We start from the raw sequence: 19,643 nt of genomic DNA, 5'->3' as shown, positions 1-19,643 counted from the left end.
AATAGAGGGATCAGCTGACTAAAGATGAGAGAAATGTTCTCCCTGTGTTTGCATTAAAAATAAAAGCTGACAAGCCAAAACTGAATAAACTCTCATTTAGTCAGTGTTGGGTGCTTCCTGATCATTCTCTGTTGGTATGTTTAGTATGTTGTTGCTCTTCTTTTGCCTCTAAGCCTTGGCTCACCCTTCTCCCCCTGCCCAGCAGGTAAAAATCCTCCAGGGTCTTAATGTCCATGTCAAAATCTGCCTCCTTCAAGAGACCTTCTCTGCCCTTCCTCATCGGAGGTGATTTCTCTCCTCCAGCAAGACCAGAAACCCTTTTTATACTTCTAATCAGCTGCTGGCGCATTTTGCTGCATTCTGGTGATCAGATTTTCTTCCCTGGTAGCCGGAAGAGATCCAGGACCAGGACAGCATCTTAGCTGCCTTTGTACTAACACCACGTCTTGCTCTCAAGAACCCGGGCTAGGCTCCTCTGGACAGGATTACACACAGCATGGGGATGAGATGGCCCAGACCCCCATTGCCTGCTGGGTCCCACACGACTCCAGAGGAATCGAAGAGTAACATTTCTAAGTCTGCTCAGAAATTTCAATAGCAAAAGTAGAGAGCAGGAAAGCAATTTCTGATCACAGAGTACATTAAGGACATTGATGGAGACAGGATCAATGTATCTTACTATATAAAAGAAAAGCTTATTCAACAAAATGTAATAGAATAAATGCAAAGAGAGGAATGACAGGGGAAAAGGCAGGTGACAACACTGATGAAAATCTGCTCCCTAATTACATTGCCGTTGATCGATAGTCATAAGTTCAGTACCCAGATTCCTGTATTTAGTTAAAATGGGATGAACAGCTCTACATAGATAGAAAATAAGTCACCATGTGGAAAAACGCAGGATTTTCAGCCATTGAAGAAATGCAAATGAAAACAAAATATATCATAATACACCAATTAAACATTTTTCTTCTAATGATAAAAAAAATGATTTTGGCAAGGTTGTCAATCTTTCTCTCTTGTTTCTCCAAAGTCTGGGCCAAGAGAACAATAAATCCATTAAATCTCTCTGAGGTACAACTTGGAAATATGTAAAAAGAACAATCATACTATTCCTTTGTTTCAGCTCAGTTATTAAATTTGGGAGAAAAATGCATCAAAGAAAAGTCCCAAAGGGGCAAAAGACTACTGCTCATTGTAATTTGAAACTCAGCAAATGGAACACCTGTACAGTACTGTGCGGGGCCAGGGCTTTGATGGTCCTTGGTGCCCACAAGCAACAAGCTACTTGCTAAGTGTTCCAGATGTTGTCAGAAGACATGAGACAACAGGTCAGAGACAAAGGACATTATTGCTCTGGGCTAGAGCTGGAGCTGGAGCTCCATGTGTATTTGTGCCGGGTCCCCACATCTCCCAAGTCCCATGGGGGTTACAGACGGGCCTGTGATGGACACCCAGGCCTGGACGGGGTGGGGCATGGACTACTGTGTTACAGGAGTGCAGTGCTGGGCTTGGGGGATCCTCCACCTTCTATGGTGAGCAGAAGCAAGCTTGCCCTGTGCCTGGGGGGAGAGGTCACCCCATCCGTTAAGGCCGCCTGCTGCAAACACAACTCTGCCAAATGGCCTTCGTGGTGAGCAGTCCAGGGCCCTGTATCCGTGGCATGCCCTACAGGAACGTGCAGGAGTGCTCGGGGCGCATGGATCACCTCTCCCAACAATGCCTCTTTTGTTCCTTCAACACATCCATTCAAATTTACTCAGGCACCTTCTGCGTACACAGAACTCGATGTTAAGAGACAGCAGTGAGAAGATTCTCTGCCTAGGAGGAGCTCAGATGTTAGTGGGGAACGCAGGTAACAAAAAGGAATGAAATTAAACAACATGATGTCACATGGTGAAGTGTTGTGAAGACAAATAAAGCAGAATAGTGGGATAGAGAACACCTTATTAATTAATTTAGCTTTCTGATAAATTAGATTTATTCATTACCAGAAAAACCTTCTGCTATTAACATTGCAAAATCTGAAGACATTTGGTTTACTTTTTATAACTTTATTCAAAAGGTAAAACTAGGATATTTAGAATCTCCTTTTTTTTAAGATTTTATTTATTTATTTGACAGAGAGATAGAGAGCGAGCACAAGTAGGCAGAGCGGCAGGCAGAGAGAGAGGGAGAAGCAGGCTCCCTGCTGAGCAGGGAGCCTGATGCGGGGCTTGATCCCAGGACCCGGGGATCATGACCTGAGCCGAAGGCAGACGCTTAACTGACTGAGCCACCCAGGCGGCCCTAGAATCTCTTTTTTTTTTAATGACAAGCCTCTTTCCTGTTGGAAGTGATATTTTGATTCATCAATTCTTCGTTCCTCATTTCGTCTTCCTTTTGTTTATTTTCTTCATCCGAAAGTGTGTTTCTGTGTGTTGTTCATGCTTTACATTCCTCCCACGTATTTCAGAGTTACTTTCTCACTTTGGTTTTAAGCAGAGAGAACACCTTTAGAGAGAGGAATAGATGGTCGATCGGTGGTCAGGGGAGGCCAGAGATGGTGACACTGGAGCAGAGACCAGGATGGAGTCAGAGAATGAGCCTCGCCTGAGGGAAGAGCATCCCAGGGACCCGTTCAAGAAACCTGAGGCCAGGGTGGCTGGAGTGCAGCGAGCAGGCCGAGAGGAATCTGAGATGAGGGGGGAGAAGCCCAAAAGCCCAAGCTGACTTGTAATTGAGACAAGAGAGTTTTCTTTCTTTTTTTCTTAGACAGAGAGAGCCCGAGAGCGCTCTCAAGGGTGGGGGAGGGGCAGAGGGAGAGAGAGAATCTTAAGCAGGCTCCACACCCAGCATGGCGTCGGGCTCCATCTCACAACCCTGACATCATGACCTGAGCCGAAATCAGGAGTCGAACCCTTAACCGACTGAGCCACCCAGGTGCCCCAGAGACAATATAGCTTTCTAACATAACAAACAGACTTTTGATATCAAGTAATTTCTAGAAGAGGGTTAAAGGAAAACAATGAGACTGGACGCCAGTTCAGCGTATAGAGGGCAGCTTGGCTTCGTGGACACATGGGGTGGGGGGTGGGGAGGAGTCGGAAGAGCGGAGTCCCAGCTGTGAGGCACAAGGCAAGTCCACAGACCTCTCTGTTCTCCACCTGCAAATGGGAGTGAGGCCTAAAAGGGGTGTGGGTAAGATCAAGTGAAATAAAATGCGTGCAAAAGTTTTCTTGTTACAAATGTTCGAGGGATTGCAATTGTGCAAACAGGATCTACATCGAAAGACCACAAGAGAGCTGAATGGAAGGTTTAAACTCAAAGTGAGATGGTTGCAATAGTCACCACGTACTGAGCACTTCCTCAGCCCTCTGTAACTAGACGGTTCTGTGATCCTCTCTCCACAGATGGAATTCGTCTCATTTTTGAAATGAGGAAACAGAGTCTAAGTTGCTCAAAGCCTCTCAAGTAATAAATGGTACAATATAAAAAGCGCAACTATGAGGAGAATATATAGAAACATGGAAAGTGTTATGGGAAATCTACAAAGAAAAAATTGACGTTAGGCTTTAAAAATGTATGTGGCTGGGAGCAAAGGCAAGAGAACAACAGTGAGCCAGGCATCTGACTAGGGCGATATGAGTGCTTGTACATTTTTGATATTCTGTGTTCTTGTTACAATTTTGTCCAGTAAAATGGGGAGCACATTATTGTGAAACTATTTCAAAGGCTAGTCCCCATTTTCTGTTAAAGGACCGTCCTCATCATGTGAGTTTTCTCAAAACCATCCAATATCCAGCTTTTGCCAAGACCAAATGCAAAAACCCTGCTCCTTGGCATCGGCACCTGCGTCTCGTTGACCCCAGCCTTTCATGCCAGGTGCAACCCTCCATTCATCTTGCCCAACATCCACACTTCCTCCCTGCATTTCAGGAAGTGGGAAGCCTTCTCCAACCACAGCACCCCCATCTTTGTGACCCGTGAAAAGCCCATTTCTGGGGTTGACACTTACGCCTGTAAGTACACCTGTACGTATTTTTAACTTCGTTGCCTGTTGCTTTCCCCGCCCTACGAGTGTGCTATCAAGTCTGAGTGTGTAAGCAAGGACCGCCGTACACAGTATGCAGAAAGCAGAAAGCACCTACTTAGCAAACGGATGAAGAAGGGAGAGCAGAGAAGGACATTCTTGGGTGTCCTTCCTGCTGGGTCCAGATCCCCAAACATTGCCCCAGGTGCCAGAGGTGGGACTGCTTAGGAGAAGAAAACCCTTCCACCTGCTACAGACTCAGGGGCCCTTCCAGAAAGCGTCTCTCTGAGAGCTGACTCTCAGAGTGCAGTGCCCACTCTGGCTGTTCTAGGATGTTGGCAAGAAGCCAGTGGATGACTTCCGGTCTGCTGCAGTGAAAAGAGAAGGGGCACTTTTGGCTCTGCGGTCATGTTTCTATCCTACACCCAGGAACGGAAGTAATGCAGCCTTGGGTTGAATTAATTATGACTGAATTATTTTTTAAAAGCATGAGACTGAAAATGGGGGGCCGGGTGGAAGGTTAGGGTGATTTCGCCTCTTCCAATTGGTTTCTACCTTTGCCTAAAGGTCAACAAAAAATAATTCCAACCTGGATGTGAAAGCCTGGAAGGTATATAGTACAGTCAGGAATGTTAGCAAATGCAAGGCGGGGGGGGGGGGGGTGAGGTGGGAAGGACAGGTGCAGATACGGTGGGGCAGGGTTAGGGATGGCAAGGACGGGTTGTAATCCCTCCCTCTTCTGGGACCTCTGCCAAACTGCCTAGAGGCTGCGTTCTTTCTGCCCAGAGCCAGAGTGAACTTGTCAAGGCACCACGAAGCCCCTGTGTCGCGGGTGAAGTGGCAGGATGGGGCCGGCTTTAGGAGCTTCCACTTTGGGGTACCTCAGTACCCGAACCTCCTCTTTTAGATATACGTGGGATCGTGATTCGACGAAACTAGAACTCCTCCGTCCGGGAGAGGGGTTGGGGGAGCGCCTCTGTTTCTCGATGTCAAACCGGGTCCGAGGGATCCGCGAGGGTGGCGGCTACGGAATGGCTGCGTGAAGGCCTGTGGATGGTGTTGTGGCGGGTCCCCGGGCCGCCACCCCCTCCCCCGCCCGCCCTCCCCGGTGCAGCCCGGCTCCTGCGGCCGCCCGCTGTGGGTGGGGGCACCTCTCCAACCCGCCCCTGCGCGCGGACACTCAGCGGCGCTCCCGGATTCCCAGCCCTGTGACAGCACGTTGCCCCGGGGACGGCGCGGAGAGGTGGGAGGGACGGGCTCGCCGAGCCCAGCTGGACTCCTGAGGGGGTCCCACTCTCTTTTTTTCTTCCACTGGAAAGGAGATCCACGAGGGCTCCGAGCAGAGGAGCCAAAAGGGGGCTGCGACCCAAGGGGGGGCTGGGTAGGGCGACCTGGACCCCTCTCTGTCCTCCCGGGGTTACGCAGCGACCCCTTCCACGCCCGCACCCGCCGGGTCCCCACGAGCCCGGGGCGGCGCGCGTGTGTCCCCTGCCGGGAAGCCGGGATCCCGCGCGCCGCGCGCCATGGAAGCAGCTAACCTCTCGGTGGCTGCCACCGGCGTCGCCCTTCCCCTGGGATCCGAGGCCTGCAGCATCGGCCCGAGCCCCGGCGGGGTCGTCGGGTCGACCCCCGGCGGTGCCGCCCTGCCGGGCCGCGAGCCGCCTTTCTCCGTCTTCACGGTGCTGGTGGTGACGCTGCTGGTGCTGCTGATCGCGGCCACTTTCCTGTGGAACCTGCTGGTTCTGGTCACCATCCTGCGCGTCCGCGCCTTCCATCGTGTGCCGCATAACTTGGTGGCCTCGACGGCCCTGTCGGACGTGCTGGTGGCGGCGCTGGTGATGCCCCTGAGCCTGGTGAGCGAGCTGTCGGCCGGGCGGCGCTGGCGGCTGGGCCGGAGTCTGTGCCACGTGTGGATCTCCTTCGACGTGCTGTGCTGCACCGCCAGCATCTGGAACGTGGCGGCCATCGCCCTGGACCGCTACTGGACCATCACGCGCCACCTGCAGTACACGCTGCGCGCCCGCCGCCGCGCCTCGGCGCTCATGATCGCGCTCACCTGGGCGCTCTCGGCGCTCATCGCCCTGGCGCCGCTGCTCTTCGGCTGGGGCGAGGGGTACGACGCGCGGCGCCAGCGCTGCCAGGTGAGCCAGGAGCCCTCCTACGCCGTCTTCTCCACCTGCGGCGCCTTCTACCTGCCGCTTGGCGTGGTGCTCTTCGTCTACTGGAAGATCTACAAGGCGGCCAAGTTTCGTTTCGGCCGCCGCCGCCGTCGGGCCGTGCTGCCGCTGCCCGCCACCGTGCAGGTGAGGGGTGGGCCGCCCAACGGGGGCGCGGGGGGCGGGGGGCGCTGCGGGAGGAGGCGACTCGGCCGGCGGGAGAGTCGGCGGCGGAAGCTTGCACACTTGGGGCGCGCACCTGGAGCGCCCGGAGAGTTTGGCATCTGCTGCCCTGGAGCGCGCCCCGAGGGGCGCCTCACCCGCCGCTGGCGCGCACGCGTGGGGCTGGCCCCCCGCGGACCCGGCGCGCGGGGGAAGGGCTTTCACCACCCGCGCACTAGGGCTGGTGGGGGCGCGGGCGCCGAGGAGGCACGCGGCTGTAGGGGGTCTGCAGGGGCAGCGTTACTGGGGAGTGGTGAGGGCACCACCGATGAGCCGAGCCCTTGGGGCTTTCCCCAGGAGCGGTTGTGTCCCTGTGACACGGGCAGCCGCCAGCTTCCGGGTGGCGGCTAGACAGAGCGGGACTGCGGCGGGCTGGGAGCGCGTGCAGAGGACCACGTTCCTGCGTTTTCCTTCGCCGCTGCACCCAGGTCCACCCTCTGCAGTCCAGAAACGGAATCTCCAACTCTGTCGGCCAGCTCCCTGCCAAAGAGGGAAGTGAGCGGAAAATAGAGCCCAAGTATCACTTTCCTCTCACTACCGCAAACTCGGGGTTTTCCTCTAGCGACTTTGGAAGGAGATAGAACCGTCCGTTCAGATCCCAGCTCGGGACATTGGGGGCAGTTGTTTAATCTCTGCGGGCCTCTTTTCCACGTCTTTAAACAAGTTCATTCCTGCTTCACAGGGCTCTTGGTGAGGAAGGATCTCACGAGATGGAGCATGTGAGGCACCAGCACAGTGCCTGGCACCCCGGGGTGGCAGAGCTGGCTGGGGTAGGGATCAACGGGGTGTTGCCTGGCAGTCCGCAATGGGCCAGAACCAAACCCTGGAAATGAATGAGACAGAGGAACACGTATTTGGCAGAACTTCTCTGATTGCATTTAGAACTGGAGCTTTCTGCCTTTTGGCCAGGCCCTAATAAATATCAGCTCCCTCCTCATCCTAGAAGCCCCAAACTTTCCCTTTTTCGGCGGGGGGTGGTGGTCAGGCTCCAAGTCCTGGAGAATAACAACAGGACTTGTTGCCCCTTTCCAAATACAATAAAATAGTTGCCCTTTGTCCACAGGCATACCTTCCAGGACCCCCAGTGGATGCCTAAAACCACAGATATGCTATTTTTTCCTATACATACATCCTGAAGATAGAGTTTAATTTATAAATTAGGCACAGAGGTTAACAACATACCTAATAATAAAATAGAACAATTATACCAATATACTATAATAAAAATTATGTGACTGTGATCTCTCTTTCAAAAATATTGTACTGTACTCACCCTTCCTCTGGTTATGCTATGAGGTGATAAAATGCCCACGTGAGGACATGACATGAGGTGATGACGTAGGCATCGTGACGTAGTGTTAGGCTACTACTGACGTGGATGAATCAGGAGGATCATCTTCTGGACCTCGGTTGATCACAGATAACTGAAACTTCGGGAAGGGAAGTGAAACCATGGCTAAGGGGGCGGGGGTAAAGGGGTGGGGGTGTGTGCCCGAGACCACTGTGCATGGCCCAAGGAAGGACTGCCGGTGGGAGGGGGCAGGGAGAAAGAGACAGTAGGTTTTCTGTTGTTAGTTTTGTTTTAATTTTGGAAAGTTAGCTCAGATACGTAGGCTACGCAAACATGTTTTAAAAAAGCAGGCTCTTTCCTCTTCATTAAATGGCAGAGGGATTTTGTAGCATAAAATAGGAATGTCAAGACTAGAATTGGAAAGTGTTGGTAGGGGAGAGCTTTATTCAGAATTTATGATGTTCTTTGAAAGGTCCCTTGGAAATGCCTGGGGTGATTATAGCTTCTCTGTCTGATTGCGGAGGTAGGGCTGATTTTTAATAGCTACATCAACCCAATGTGCACCTAGAGAAATCATGGCAGAATGGATGCCCGAAAGGCTTGCCAAACCTGAGTTGGGCGTTCATTTTTGAAAGACCCCATCCAGGCAGGTGATACCGAGAAGAAGAGAGTGAACAGGAACCTGGCCAATTCGGGGTGGCCATGGGTGGAGAGAAAGAGCTCGGGGAGGCAGGGCCAGTGATGTGATTTTCCACTTGCTGGCAGTGGGACCCAGGGCAATCCCTTCCCCCGCTCTGGGCTGCAAGTTCTCTTCTCTAATACACAGTATGGGGCTAAGCCCTGGCTGGGGCTCTCCAGTCACGTGATGCTGAGATTACAGAGGGGACCATGTTGGAGAGCATCCCGCTTCCTTAGGCTTCGGCCAGCCCTCACTCAAATGCCTGGGTAATGCTGCTCCGTCAGCATCTACAAGGTTTCTGACCACAAGACACCCAAATGGAAACTTAAAATAATATGCCTGGAATACTATCTACCTTCCCCCCGCCCCGCCTGCTGTTGCCTGCACTCTAGGGAAAATGAGTTGAATTTAGGTCCTGCAACGTGTCTGTTACTGCTTTTTGTGGGTGATAGAAGCACTTAACGGAGTCCGAAGGCTCTGGTAATGGGGCTGTGTACATCCTTCATCTTTTCTGCAATTCTGTGGCCAGGTCCCAACACTGAGATATGATCAGAATGGGACCAGCAAGAGTTCCTGTGCAGTGATTTAATTCTCTGGGGCAAAATGCAGTTTTTGAAAGTAGAGCCGGAAACCAATGTTTACTAAGTGAGTCCTGTCATCCAGACACTGTGCTTGATGCTCTACATCCATCTTCTCTTTCATCTCCATGACCCAGCTGGGTTGACCCTATCATCTCCATCAGTCCGGATCAGCTGAGACATGCTCAGCCACATATGACCCCCAAATGGACAGCTTATCTCACTCTCAAAGTTCAGTGTGGGTCCCCTCCTGCAGAGCTCTCCGCCAGGCAGCATCTCATGGACCTGGACCCCTTGCCATCTTCTAGCTTTGCGGTCTGGAACGACTGGCTTCCAAGGTTGCCGCGTGAAGGCAAGAGATGGATGGAAATAAAGCAGCCTTTAACTGCCTTCCCCCAAAGCAGACACATGTCAGCTCTGTCCTCGGCTCATTGGCCAGCCACTGGCTGTGACATCCAGGGAAGCACGTGAATTATTTGGTGAACACTGTCTTTGGCACCAACCCTCATTTTCCACTTGATAAAACTAAGTCGCCACAGAGTCAGTTCATCTAAGACCACAGAGTTAAAGCGTGGAGAAGCTGAGGTCACTGTTCTTTACTTTGTCATTCCTCCACGCTGTCTGTCTCCAGGGATTTAACTGCTGAGCACTGTTCCACTGCCCTCAGGTACCTCACCTTCATAGGAAGGAGGCAGCCATATCTCAGTCAAGGTGGGGGCAGCATGGGAGCAGGGTCTCAAAACTATGTTCGTGAACTCTGTCCTTTCCAGGACAGCTGACCACAGCTGAGCATGGAGGCACTCCCCCGCTTCTCTCAGGAGGCAGGGTTCATTCCTACCCTGCCCTCCTTTCTTTCAGCTTTCTAGAATGAGCACCACATATAGATTATGTCCTGCTCGCCCCCCTCCAAGCAACCCCCATGGGTCATGATTGTTTCCCACTGGCCTGTGCCCTTTACTATTGAGGAGAAGAAAAAAGCAAAATGAATGGAGATTATGTAGTTGGCTTTTAAAATGTGACATCAAAAACTGTTTTTTTTTTCAATTGTTTGATTACCATGCACAAGTTGATAAGCAGGGTCTGATTATTCATTAGGCACAATAGGTACACTACCAGAACCACAGTACTTTTAGGGGTCTGTGGAAATGGTTCAATTTTAATTTCTTTTAAAATTAGGGGAAGAATGAATATAAGAGCAATGAATATATAATAATGTATCCAGCCTCAGTTATATTAGTCTTCATAATAATATGGTCATAAAATATAATTTTTAATATTTTTTAATGGGAGAAGGGGCCCACAGAGGCAGAGATGCCTAGGGCTCATGAATGTGGTAATGCAGCCCTCGCTGACACCCTTCACTCACTCACTCACTCAATCAATAAACATGTGGTGGGAGACAGTGTGCCCAGTGGTTGAAGAGCATGGGATTTGGAAGCAAGGAGACCTGGATTTCAATTCTTTTTGTGCCACTTATTAGCACTGTAGCTGAGTGACTTAATCTAAGCCTGCATTTCCCCACAGGTAAAATGGAAATATTGCCACCTGCCTCACAATATTCTTGTGATGAGTAAATGAGATAATGGTATATACAGAGTCTCTAAAATAGTAAACCATAAATGCAAGCTGCTGTAGCATCTTCATTATTGTTCTCTAAAATTCCTCTTGTAAGTTTCCAAAAAAAAATGAATGATGATTTTATTCCTCTTACTACTATTACTCACCATCCTAATAGGGGAGTTACTTCTCACTTGTTTAACAAATTAGCCCAAAGCTTAGTGGTGTAAAACAACAAACATGTATTAAGTTTCTGTGGGTCAGGCTTGGGAATGGCTTTGACCTTCTGGGCCCAAGGTCTCATGTGGTTGTAGCCAAGATGTCGGGTGGGGCAGCAGTCGTTCAAAGGCTTGACTGGGGCTGGAGACTGCTTCCAAGATGGCTGACTCACAGGGCTGTTAGCAGGAGGTCTCCCCAGGGCTGCTTAAGCGTTGTCACAACATGGTGCCTGGCTTCCCTTCTTCCCAGAGAGCACAGCAAGGAGGAAACTGCAATGCCTTTTACAGACTAGTGTCAGAAGTTACATGAGATCTCTTCCCCTATAGTCTAGTCACTAGAAGTGAGTCGCCAACTCCAGCCCACACCCAAGGCAAGGGGAATTAGGCTCCACCTTTGGAAAAGTATCAGTGAACTTGTGAACAGATTTTAAAAAACCACCAGTGTAAGACACACAGATGGGTTCAAAATTACTTGAGCGACTGTTACTGACCTGCATATCAGGCACTGTCATAGCCTCTGAAGTTTCAAAGAATGAGTGAGCAAGGTCTCTATTCTCAAGGGATTAATTTTAATAGACCACAACTATATAATTAAAAATGCAGTAAAATCTTATAGGTGCTCTGCTAGAAGTCTGTCCAGAATACAATGAATGGTCCTGAGAGCCTGAATATGGGAAAGCACTTTGTACATGGTCAAGGGCAAAATAGATGTGTAATATTGAGCTGTAGGGTTTGCAACAACTTGGATCTGAGTGTTAGATAATGTTACATTATAAAATATTGGCCTCTCTAAGCTAACTCTCTGTATTAGCATAAATTAAGTTTTTGTGTTGTAAGCATATAGTACATAAGCCTTGAGTGACCTGAAATCTCTACAGAGCCCTTTGTTTTTGTCACTTGTCCAATGTTTAGTTGTCATCTGGACCACCCCAAAGACTAAGCTGCTGGTGGGCCTGCGGGCTTGTCAGAGCTTACGTACAGGAAGACGGTGGCGGAAAATCACCACCCTTGTTCTGATTCCATCTATTAAAAGAACTGTGGGCTCAAACACATTCTCATGCCAGACTGCAAGCTTATTTTAACTTTAGGAAAGTACATTTTATGAATCAAATTCTATCAGTGGTAATAAAAAAATCTGGTTTATGGTTTGATTCTTTTAAGATGGGCACCTAAGAGTCTGCGAGTTTCCAGAAGTACTTGGATGTGTCAAGGAGCGTTTTCAAAATCTGCACCTTCAGAAATGCCCCTGGCCTTCCCGTCTCTACAAACTTCTCCCTTGCTGTTTCCTTTATGTTGTTGTGTTCATTCTGTCTCTTTACCTCTACTTCCATTTCTCTTTTCTCTCTGATTGGATTGTTGGAGAAGAGTGGAGGGGGAGAAGGAGAAAGGCGGGGGGGGGGGGTGGTGGTTAGGCAAATACGGTGCAGGGACCATGTGTCTTCACCAATGACCTTGCAATGATCTACTCCTCAAATCTGTGTGGTTCTTGGAATAGACTGAGCTTTTCAGGGGAACACTGAGATCCAAATTCCACAGTTCTTAACCTTTGGGTAGGTCGCAGATGACTTGGGCTTGCTGCCCAGAAAGGTATATAGGTGCTTAGTCACCCGATTTGCATAGGGCAGTCCCTGAAGCCCATCTCTGAAGACTGATGCTGAGCCTTCCTTCCCCCTGACTTTTCTGAGAGAAGGAACCCACAGTGTAATAGTAACTGTGACTCTCTGAGGCAGGGCTGTAGTTGTCAGGGCATGGCCCCCAAGGGGGGCAAATCAGAACGCTGAGTCTGGACAATACATGTGCAAAAGGCAAAGCCTCCCTTCTTTCCATTACTCCCTCCTCCCTACCCTCCGTGCCAAGAATCTCTGGCTTGGGCTTCCAGGGATTTCAGGGTATGAACTCTTGCCTCAACAGAGGCCCTTCCATTGGCATCCACTCGTAAAATGGGGATGACTCGATCAGATGACATTAGAGCAGAAAACACAGATGTATTCCCCTTCTCAGAATTAACTCCAGTGGATCCTTAGCCAATCCACGGTGACTACGCTCCCCACAAAAATCCACGTTCTCCAAAAACAAGAAAGATAGCAACTGTACCTTATGTTACGATCACACGCAAGAGCTCAGAAAAACTACACTCTATACTCTTGTGAATATAATTACACTGAAGGAAAAGTTATTTTTTTTTCAAGCCCAGCATGCTCTGCTTTTTTTTTTTCTGTAAGAAAACTTCCTGAATTTCTTTTCTTTTTTCTTTTCACACAAGAGAAGCAGCTGAGAAAATTTCCTGATCTAGTTTGTCAGACATACTAGACAGCTTCTGTTCACTTTGAGGAGCTATTTTGGTGAGTTAACTCTGTAAAGTGCCTTTGGGAAATGCACCGTGGAGCTTGGTTATCTCAGTGAACCCTGGGCAGAGAGATTGGAGCCCCAGCTATCCTGCCGAGCTCTGGATAGAAACAGGGAATTCCAGTTACAATCCAGATTGCCTTCAGCCCGAGTCAGAAATCTCTCTGTGTCCTGTCTCCCTCTCAGACGTTGTAGGGCTTAATTCATCACTAGGATCAGTATGGGCGCCCTGACACCAGGCTTAGTAAAGAGTCTCGTTGCCATACTTGGATGCCTGACCCGTGGGGTCACAGTGGAAACTACTGTTTGTTCCACAAGTGATTAGGACCATCCTTCTTCTTTTTTGCTTGTCTCTCCTATTTCTTATTAGATGTTTAATTGACAACATTAGAGGATTACAAATGTTTGTGGGTTCTTTCTGTGGCAGCTGGATTTTTTTTTTTTTTTTTTTTTTTTTTTTTTTTAGAGAAGAAGGAAGGGACAAGGGGTCGGGAAGTTGAGGTTTAAGCGGGCCTCCCGTGTGTTCCTCACAGTAAGCCCACAGCACAGACAAGGCTCTTCGCATTTAGAGGTGTAGAAATGAGGGAATGGGGGGGCTCTGATTAGAACCCTCTCTGACCGCTAACTTGCTCTGAGCATCGCTTCCTTGTTCCTTCCTTACTGGTTGCTGTTCTTACTGAGTAAGATAGCGGCGGGGCGGCGGGGGGGAGCCACCCAGTCACGTACCAGACCACTGTCAGCAACCTGGAAGGTCCGAGATTTTACCCTGCCTGCAAGCTAACAAGTCAGCCTGCCACAGCTCACTGGGCACTGGCAGGAGCCAGGAGACTCTGAATCAGAGTCAGAGGACTTTATTACGCTTGGCACACAGGTCCACAGGAGCGTCATATTGACACTGGTTCCCCTTACCCTCAAACTCGCCCGGGGATGACGTGGAGCAGCCCAGATGGATCTGCATCACGGCAGAGAAACTCCTAGGTGAGAGAGCTCAACTCTGTATTGCCCAGTGTTGGACATTCGATAAACCTGCCTTGTGCCCTTAGGAAACCTGAATCTTTTGTAAGGGGCTGCAAGCCAAGCTGCTGTTTTTCCACTGGGAGACACTAATCTCTATCTTCTAAGGTTGTTTGCTTTACAAACATCCTCGATAAGCCAGTCTAAACTTGGGGCTGTCAGTGCCTTCCTTAGCAGAATGTGCAGAAATGCAAGAGACCTGCAAGAGAATCGTCTCCCCGAAACATCTCCCAAGTCAATAAACTTTTACTATTTTTACTATATGCCATTCATGATACTAGGTGCTAGGGACGCTTCAGGGGCCCAGACACTCATGGTCCCTGCCCTCCTGGCCTGTCCGTGGTGACACAGTGTTCTGAACAATTCAGAATCCTTGCCCTGACATCGGAGTACTGATGGGAACAGTGGAACAGAATGTTTCAAATTGGAACTTGACGGGAGATTCTACTACAGAGTCCCCATACACACAGTGGGTGGTTAATAAATGTCTAAGCATATATTGTCTGGCAGAATTGGTCCTTAATTAATTGTAGATGAAAAAGCCTCAGATTCTATGGAGAGGTTAAGGTAAACTCATCTTTTAGGTCCCGTCCCAGCATGGCAGAGAGAGGCCATACAGGCCTGGAACCAGACTGACCAGGCAGGCGCCTTGGTTCTGCTTTCCCCCCAGCTTGTGTGGTCTTGGCCATGGTGTTTGGTGTCTCCAAACTTCTGTGTATTCAGAGCACCTTTCCTTTTACAGCAGGACCCAAAAATGCCAGGGACTACCGGATATGTGTATCCAACAGCCTGGACTCTTCCCTGCAGATTGGGGGGCGGGGGGAGGTTTCTAGCCAGAGGTCAGAGGCCCCTTAAAGCCTGAATGGTTAGTGTTAGGACAGGTGTGCAGAGGGAAGTCGGGCTGAAGAGGTGAGGAGAGAGAAGACCAATGAGGAAAGACGGAGAAGCTCAGGGATGGCTCCAGAGCTGGTGGCCAGAGACCCTAGAAATCGCCAGGAAGCCATACATGTCCATTCTGAAAAAAATCTCAAGCATATGTATTCTTAAAATAGATTCTTTTGGGGCGCCTGGGTGGCTCAAATGGTTAAGCGTCTGCCTTCGACGCAGGTCATGATCTTGGGGTCCTGGGATTGAGCCCTGCATTGGGCTCCCTGCTCAGCAGGAAGCCTGCTTCTCCCTCTGCCTCTGCCCCTCCCCCCACTCATGCTCTCTCTCTCTCTCAAATAAATAAAATATTTTAAAAAAATAAAATAAAATAAATAAAGATTCCGTTGGAACCCATCCAGATCAATCACCTTTACTAAAGGTGCAAAACAGGTAGGGATTAAGAGTGTGGTCTCTGGTTCAAAATACTCCCGTTTGACTTCCAGCTCTTACCATAAGCAACTGGGTGATCTTGGACAAGGTATTTAACATCTTGGAGTGTTTTCTCAACTCTGAAATGGAGATAATAATACCCCAAATTTTGATGTAAGAATGAATTCAAATCGTCCCTTACAAGACTTAAGCATAGTGTCTGTTTATGTCTGTTTTACAAGACTTAAGCATAGTGCCTGTTTTATGGTTAACTTCTCTGGAGCTGTTCTTAGCCTCTTTTGGCTTTCTATCGGATATTATATTTCAAACGACAAAAACCAAGCTAGTCAGTCTCCTTGCAAACCGGAATCACCATCCCAGGCTGTATCGCGTCTCTCTGCCACTCCGTTTCTTTGAAGCCGTTTCTGGAAAGATTCCACGGTCTTCCCGCATCTCTCTCTGCGAGGGGTGTAGCAGGCTCAGGTGGAAAGTTGGGAACATGGGCTTCTAGCAAACAGATGCCGCGGTGGAGCGGAGCTGGATGCTGCTAACCGCCACAGGGCTGGAGGCCAGGTCCTTTAAACCAACTTACTCAGTGAACTTGCCTTTTCTGTTTCTTTCCCCCAGGAGCCCCTTTGAACTGAATTCACCCCATGTCTTTGCCTCAATAGCATATCAAGGATTTGGAATTTCCGTTCCCCGGGGGAGGGACTCAAGTGCCTGGGAGGCCATTTAGGTCAGCAGAGAAGTGGCTGGAAAAGGGCCCAGTCCTGAGCCCGGAGGGAGGAAAACGACCACGCCACCTTCCACTTCTGCTCCTGCTCTGATAAGATGGTTCCCTCCCCAAGACACGGCTCAGTATTCATGAGATGGTTTCAGGATGGCACGTCTCTGTGGCTCAGACTTGTCTGGTGACTTGAGGATGGTCCCCTATGCGGGGATGGGTCAGCGCGGTCTCTTCTAAAGGAGAAGGGAGACGCAGGTGTAGACCTTTCTGTCGTCATGATCACTGGTTCACTGAGCGGCCGTTTCCTGAGCACCGGCCAGGCACCAGGTGCTGCTGCCGGGCATCTGTGTGTCCAAGGGAAACAGTCCCAGCGCCGGTTCAGCTTGGCCCAGGGTGGGCGGACAGGTGTAATTGCCATAGCCGCACAGATTCTACAGAAGAGGAGAAAGGGGTACCAAACAGGGAGATGTGTTTGAGTTTAGAGGGTTAGAAAGGCCACTCTGAGAGGCCACTCTGCCTCTAAGCTGAGACCCTAGAGGTGAAGAGGAGCTGACCAAAGGATGGGGGTGACAGGGTGGACGGTGCACCAGAGGCTCCTGAAATGGTAGTGAATTATTACCACAAAGGCATTTACAGTTTTTTGTTTTGTTTTGTTTAAGCTAGGCAGCAGAACTACTCCAGAATCTAAATCTGGAATCCATTTAGCACATCGTTGTATAATTTCTTGCAATATTGATGTTTATAGGCTGCCTCACCAGCTGCGCACTTTGTGCCTGGGCTGGGATCTGCTCTCTTTGGGGTCCAAGTCCCAGCCCACTCCATGACTGTCGAATGGGTGCATGTGCCAGGAGTTGTGCCAGGCAGCCAGCACATTCCCAGTTCACTTCACCTCCCCGGTGGCCTTACGATGGAGGGAGAGGACACTGTCACCCAGCTTCACAGAGGGGCAAAAGCAGATTTGGCCACTGGGGCTGGGACTCAAGCCAGAGTCTGACACTGAGGCTCCTGCTCTTATCTGCCACCTTCCCTTTTTATATCTTATTATCTGACATCGTGGGGACCACCACTCTCACTCCAGGGAGAAACTTCAGGGCTTATTTTTTTTTTTTAAGATTTTATTTATTTGTCAGAGAGAGAGCATAAGTAGGCAGAGCAGTAGGCAGAAGGAAAGGGAGAAGCAGGCTCCCCGCTGAGCAGGGAGCGGGATGCAGGACTCCATCCCAGGAAGGCAGATGCTTAACCGGCTGAGCCACCCTGCTGCCCCCTTCAGGGCTTATTTTAACTTACAGTTTCAGGAACATTTTCACCCAACATTTTGGATGGATTCTGGTATAAGCGCATCTTGAGAGGCTGCAGGAGAGGTGTTGGCCACACTGGAGCAAGCCCATGCTGCTTTATCATCCCACGTCAGGTTTTATGTGTTAATCGCACGTTTCCCTTGTTCCAAGGTGAAGGAGGCCCCTCAGGAGGCTGAGATGGTGGTGTTCGCGGCGCGTCGCCCAGTGGTGGCCTTTCAGATGAGCGGGAACTCGTGGCGGGAGCAGAAGGAGAAGCGGGCAGCCGTGATGGTGGGCATTCTCATCGGCGTGTTTGTGCTGTGCTGGATCCCCTTCTTCCTGGCGGAGCTCATCAGTCCCCTCTGTGCCTGCAGCCTGCCCCCCATCTGGAAAAGCATATTCTTGTGGCTTGGCTACTCCAATTCTTTCTTTAACCCCCTGATTTACACAGCATTTAACAAGAACTACAACAACGCCTTCAAGAGCCTCTTCAGCAAGCAGAGATAAACCCAGGGCTCGAGGAGACCTGCAGGTAGGGCCGAGGGCAGGGAACTGGTATTTCTCCCCGCCCCAGGCATCTGGGAGCCTGGGCCCACAAGAGAGTACCGATGACGTCAGAGCCGTACCATCGGGCCTGGACTGTAGGACCTGCAATGCCAAAGGCTCGCCGGGAAAGACAGCGCATGCGTGGCAGGCGTGCAGCTACGCCCTCTTCCCGGGTGTGTGGCAGACATTGCTAATCGATCGTGGCACGTTTCTCCACGGAGCGGGACCTCTGCCTCAGGACCTTTATCAGACAGCGCTCTAGGTACAGCTAACTGGTTGGAACGGACACAGGAGTGGAAGCTGACTTGCCTTTCCTTTATTTAATACCCTGTTCCTCCGAGGGGATCCCTCGGCACAGAGCCCCAGGTGGCCTGTTTGGGGGCCCACTCAGGAGACTGTCTCCTTTGTGAAACAGCCCCCACCTCTACCCACCTGATTCAACTTACCTCCCCCCATCTCCAAGGCGGTGTATCCCAACTGGGGAGATGGGAATCATCTGAAAGTTTTTTTTTTTTTATAAAAAAAAAAAGTGGTGCCACCCATATCTACTGAATCAGGCTTTCAGAGAAGTCTAATTATTGAGTTCTTTTTTCATCAGTGAGAGACAGTGCTAGATGCTTAGATTGTTCTTTAGACCAATTAAATTGGCCTTTGGGAGGGGGAGACTCAGGCAGGAGTGTTTAAAGCTCCCCAGGGGATCCCAGCCGGCCAGAATTGAGGATCCCAGCGGGGTCCTTTCTCTGCTTCTGAACAAGGGGGAGCAGCTATGAGAAATGTTCCCACCACTTCATCATACGCACTTGTATGTGTAATAAAAATATTTTTTGAAGCATTGATTTCTAGGCTCAAAATCATATGTATGACTGATCGATCTCTCTCTCTCTCTCTCTCTCTCTCTCTCTCACACACACACACACACACACACACACATTCACATATGCCATTGAAATGGGGATGACTGCAGTCTAAGACACAACAATCCCAAACTGCCATAGTGAATCTTGGCCTTCCTGAAAATACCAAATGTGGCCCCGGGGATTTAGGGGTCCAAGGGCCTGGATGAGGGGAGATGCCTAGACTAAGTCATGCTGGCCACAGTTCCCCTGATTTTGGGAAGGGCTGGTTGCCAACTGATTAGGTTTTTTCAATGTACCCAAAACATTACACTCCCCCATCGGCTCACCGGATGTTTGAGGTATGTAGACATTCTTTAAGCTTCTACTATAAAGGACCTGTACTTTGGGGTTTATCAGAGAATAGAGGTCCACAGTGCCTTTTCCAAAATCTTTGGGGCCAGATGGGCTTTGGAACTTAGAAGTGTTTTCAAGTGTTAGAAAGGCAATATGGTGTACATTGCATGAATTAGGTAACACCCCCACCTGGGTTGGAGGCAGCAGTCTCTACTCAACCTGTGCAGTAAAATATATGAATATTTATACTGTGAGAAAAGACTAAAAATAGCTAGCTAGCAGAGTCAGATCAGATTTTGTCACTGAATGAGTTAGAAACCACCTCTGGTTACCAAACTTTGTGTTTTTGCAATTGAGGACCCGTAAACCATCCCTGTTGAGGGGAGGGATTCTGAAGGCAGTCTTGGTTCAACTATTCCTTTGTGGCTAGCAGTTGGGACACCACAAAGGTGCTTTGTATGGCTTTCTACGACAGCTTTCGTGGAGTCATAGTTTGGAATTTTATTCTTTCGTTGGAAGATACTTGAAGAAACA

At 49.7% G+C, this 19,643-nt stretch overlaps 1 protein-coding gene across 1 annotated transcript; it reads left to right on the top strand.

Moving 5' to 3' along the window:
* The first annotated feature begins 5,535 nt into the window (after positions 1–5,535).
* Positions 5,536–18,703, top strand: LOC113920833 (5-hydroxytryptamine receptor 5B). The gene is made up of 2 exons (XM_027591199.1): positions 5,536–6,315; positions 17,545–18,703. Exons 1-2 carry the CDS (start codon positions 5,536–5,538, stop codon positions 17,878–17,880), a joined length of 1,116 nt encoding a protein of 371 aa, XP_027447000.1. The 3' UTR covers positions 17,881–18,703.
* The last annotated feature ends 940 nt before the right edge of the window (positions 18,704–19,643 follow it).

Source organism: Zalophus californianus, chromosome 3, assembly GCF_009762305.2.
Source record: "Zalophus californianus isolate mZalCal1 chromosome 3, mZalCal1.pri.v2, whole genome shotgun sequence".
NCBI classification, from domain to species: Eukaryota; Metazoa; Chordata; class Mammalia; order Carnivora; family Otariidae; genus Zalophus; species Zalophus californianus.
Note: the sequence above shows the minus strand (reverse complement) of the source record. Positions and strands in the feature narration are given on the sequence as shown.

What these genes read in the sequence shown, in the direction of transcription:
- LOC113920833 (XM_027591199.1), top strand. Translation starts at nt 5,536, where the DNA reads ATGGAAGCAGCTAACCTCTCGGTGGCTGCCACCGGCGTCGCCCTTCCC. An exon ending in CGCTGCCCGCCACCGTGCAG is followed by an intron (nt 6,316 to 17,544) that starts GTGAGGGGTGGG and finishes CCTTGTTCCAAG; the next exon opens with GTGAAGGAGGCCCCTCAGGA.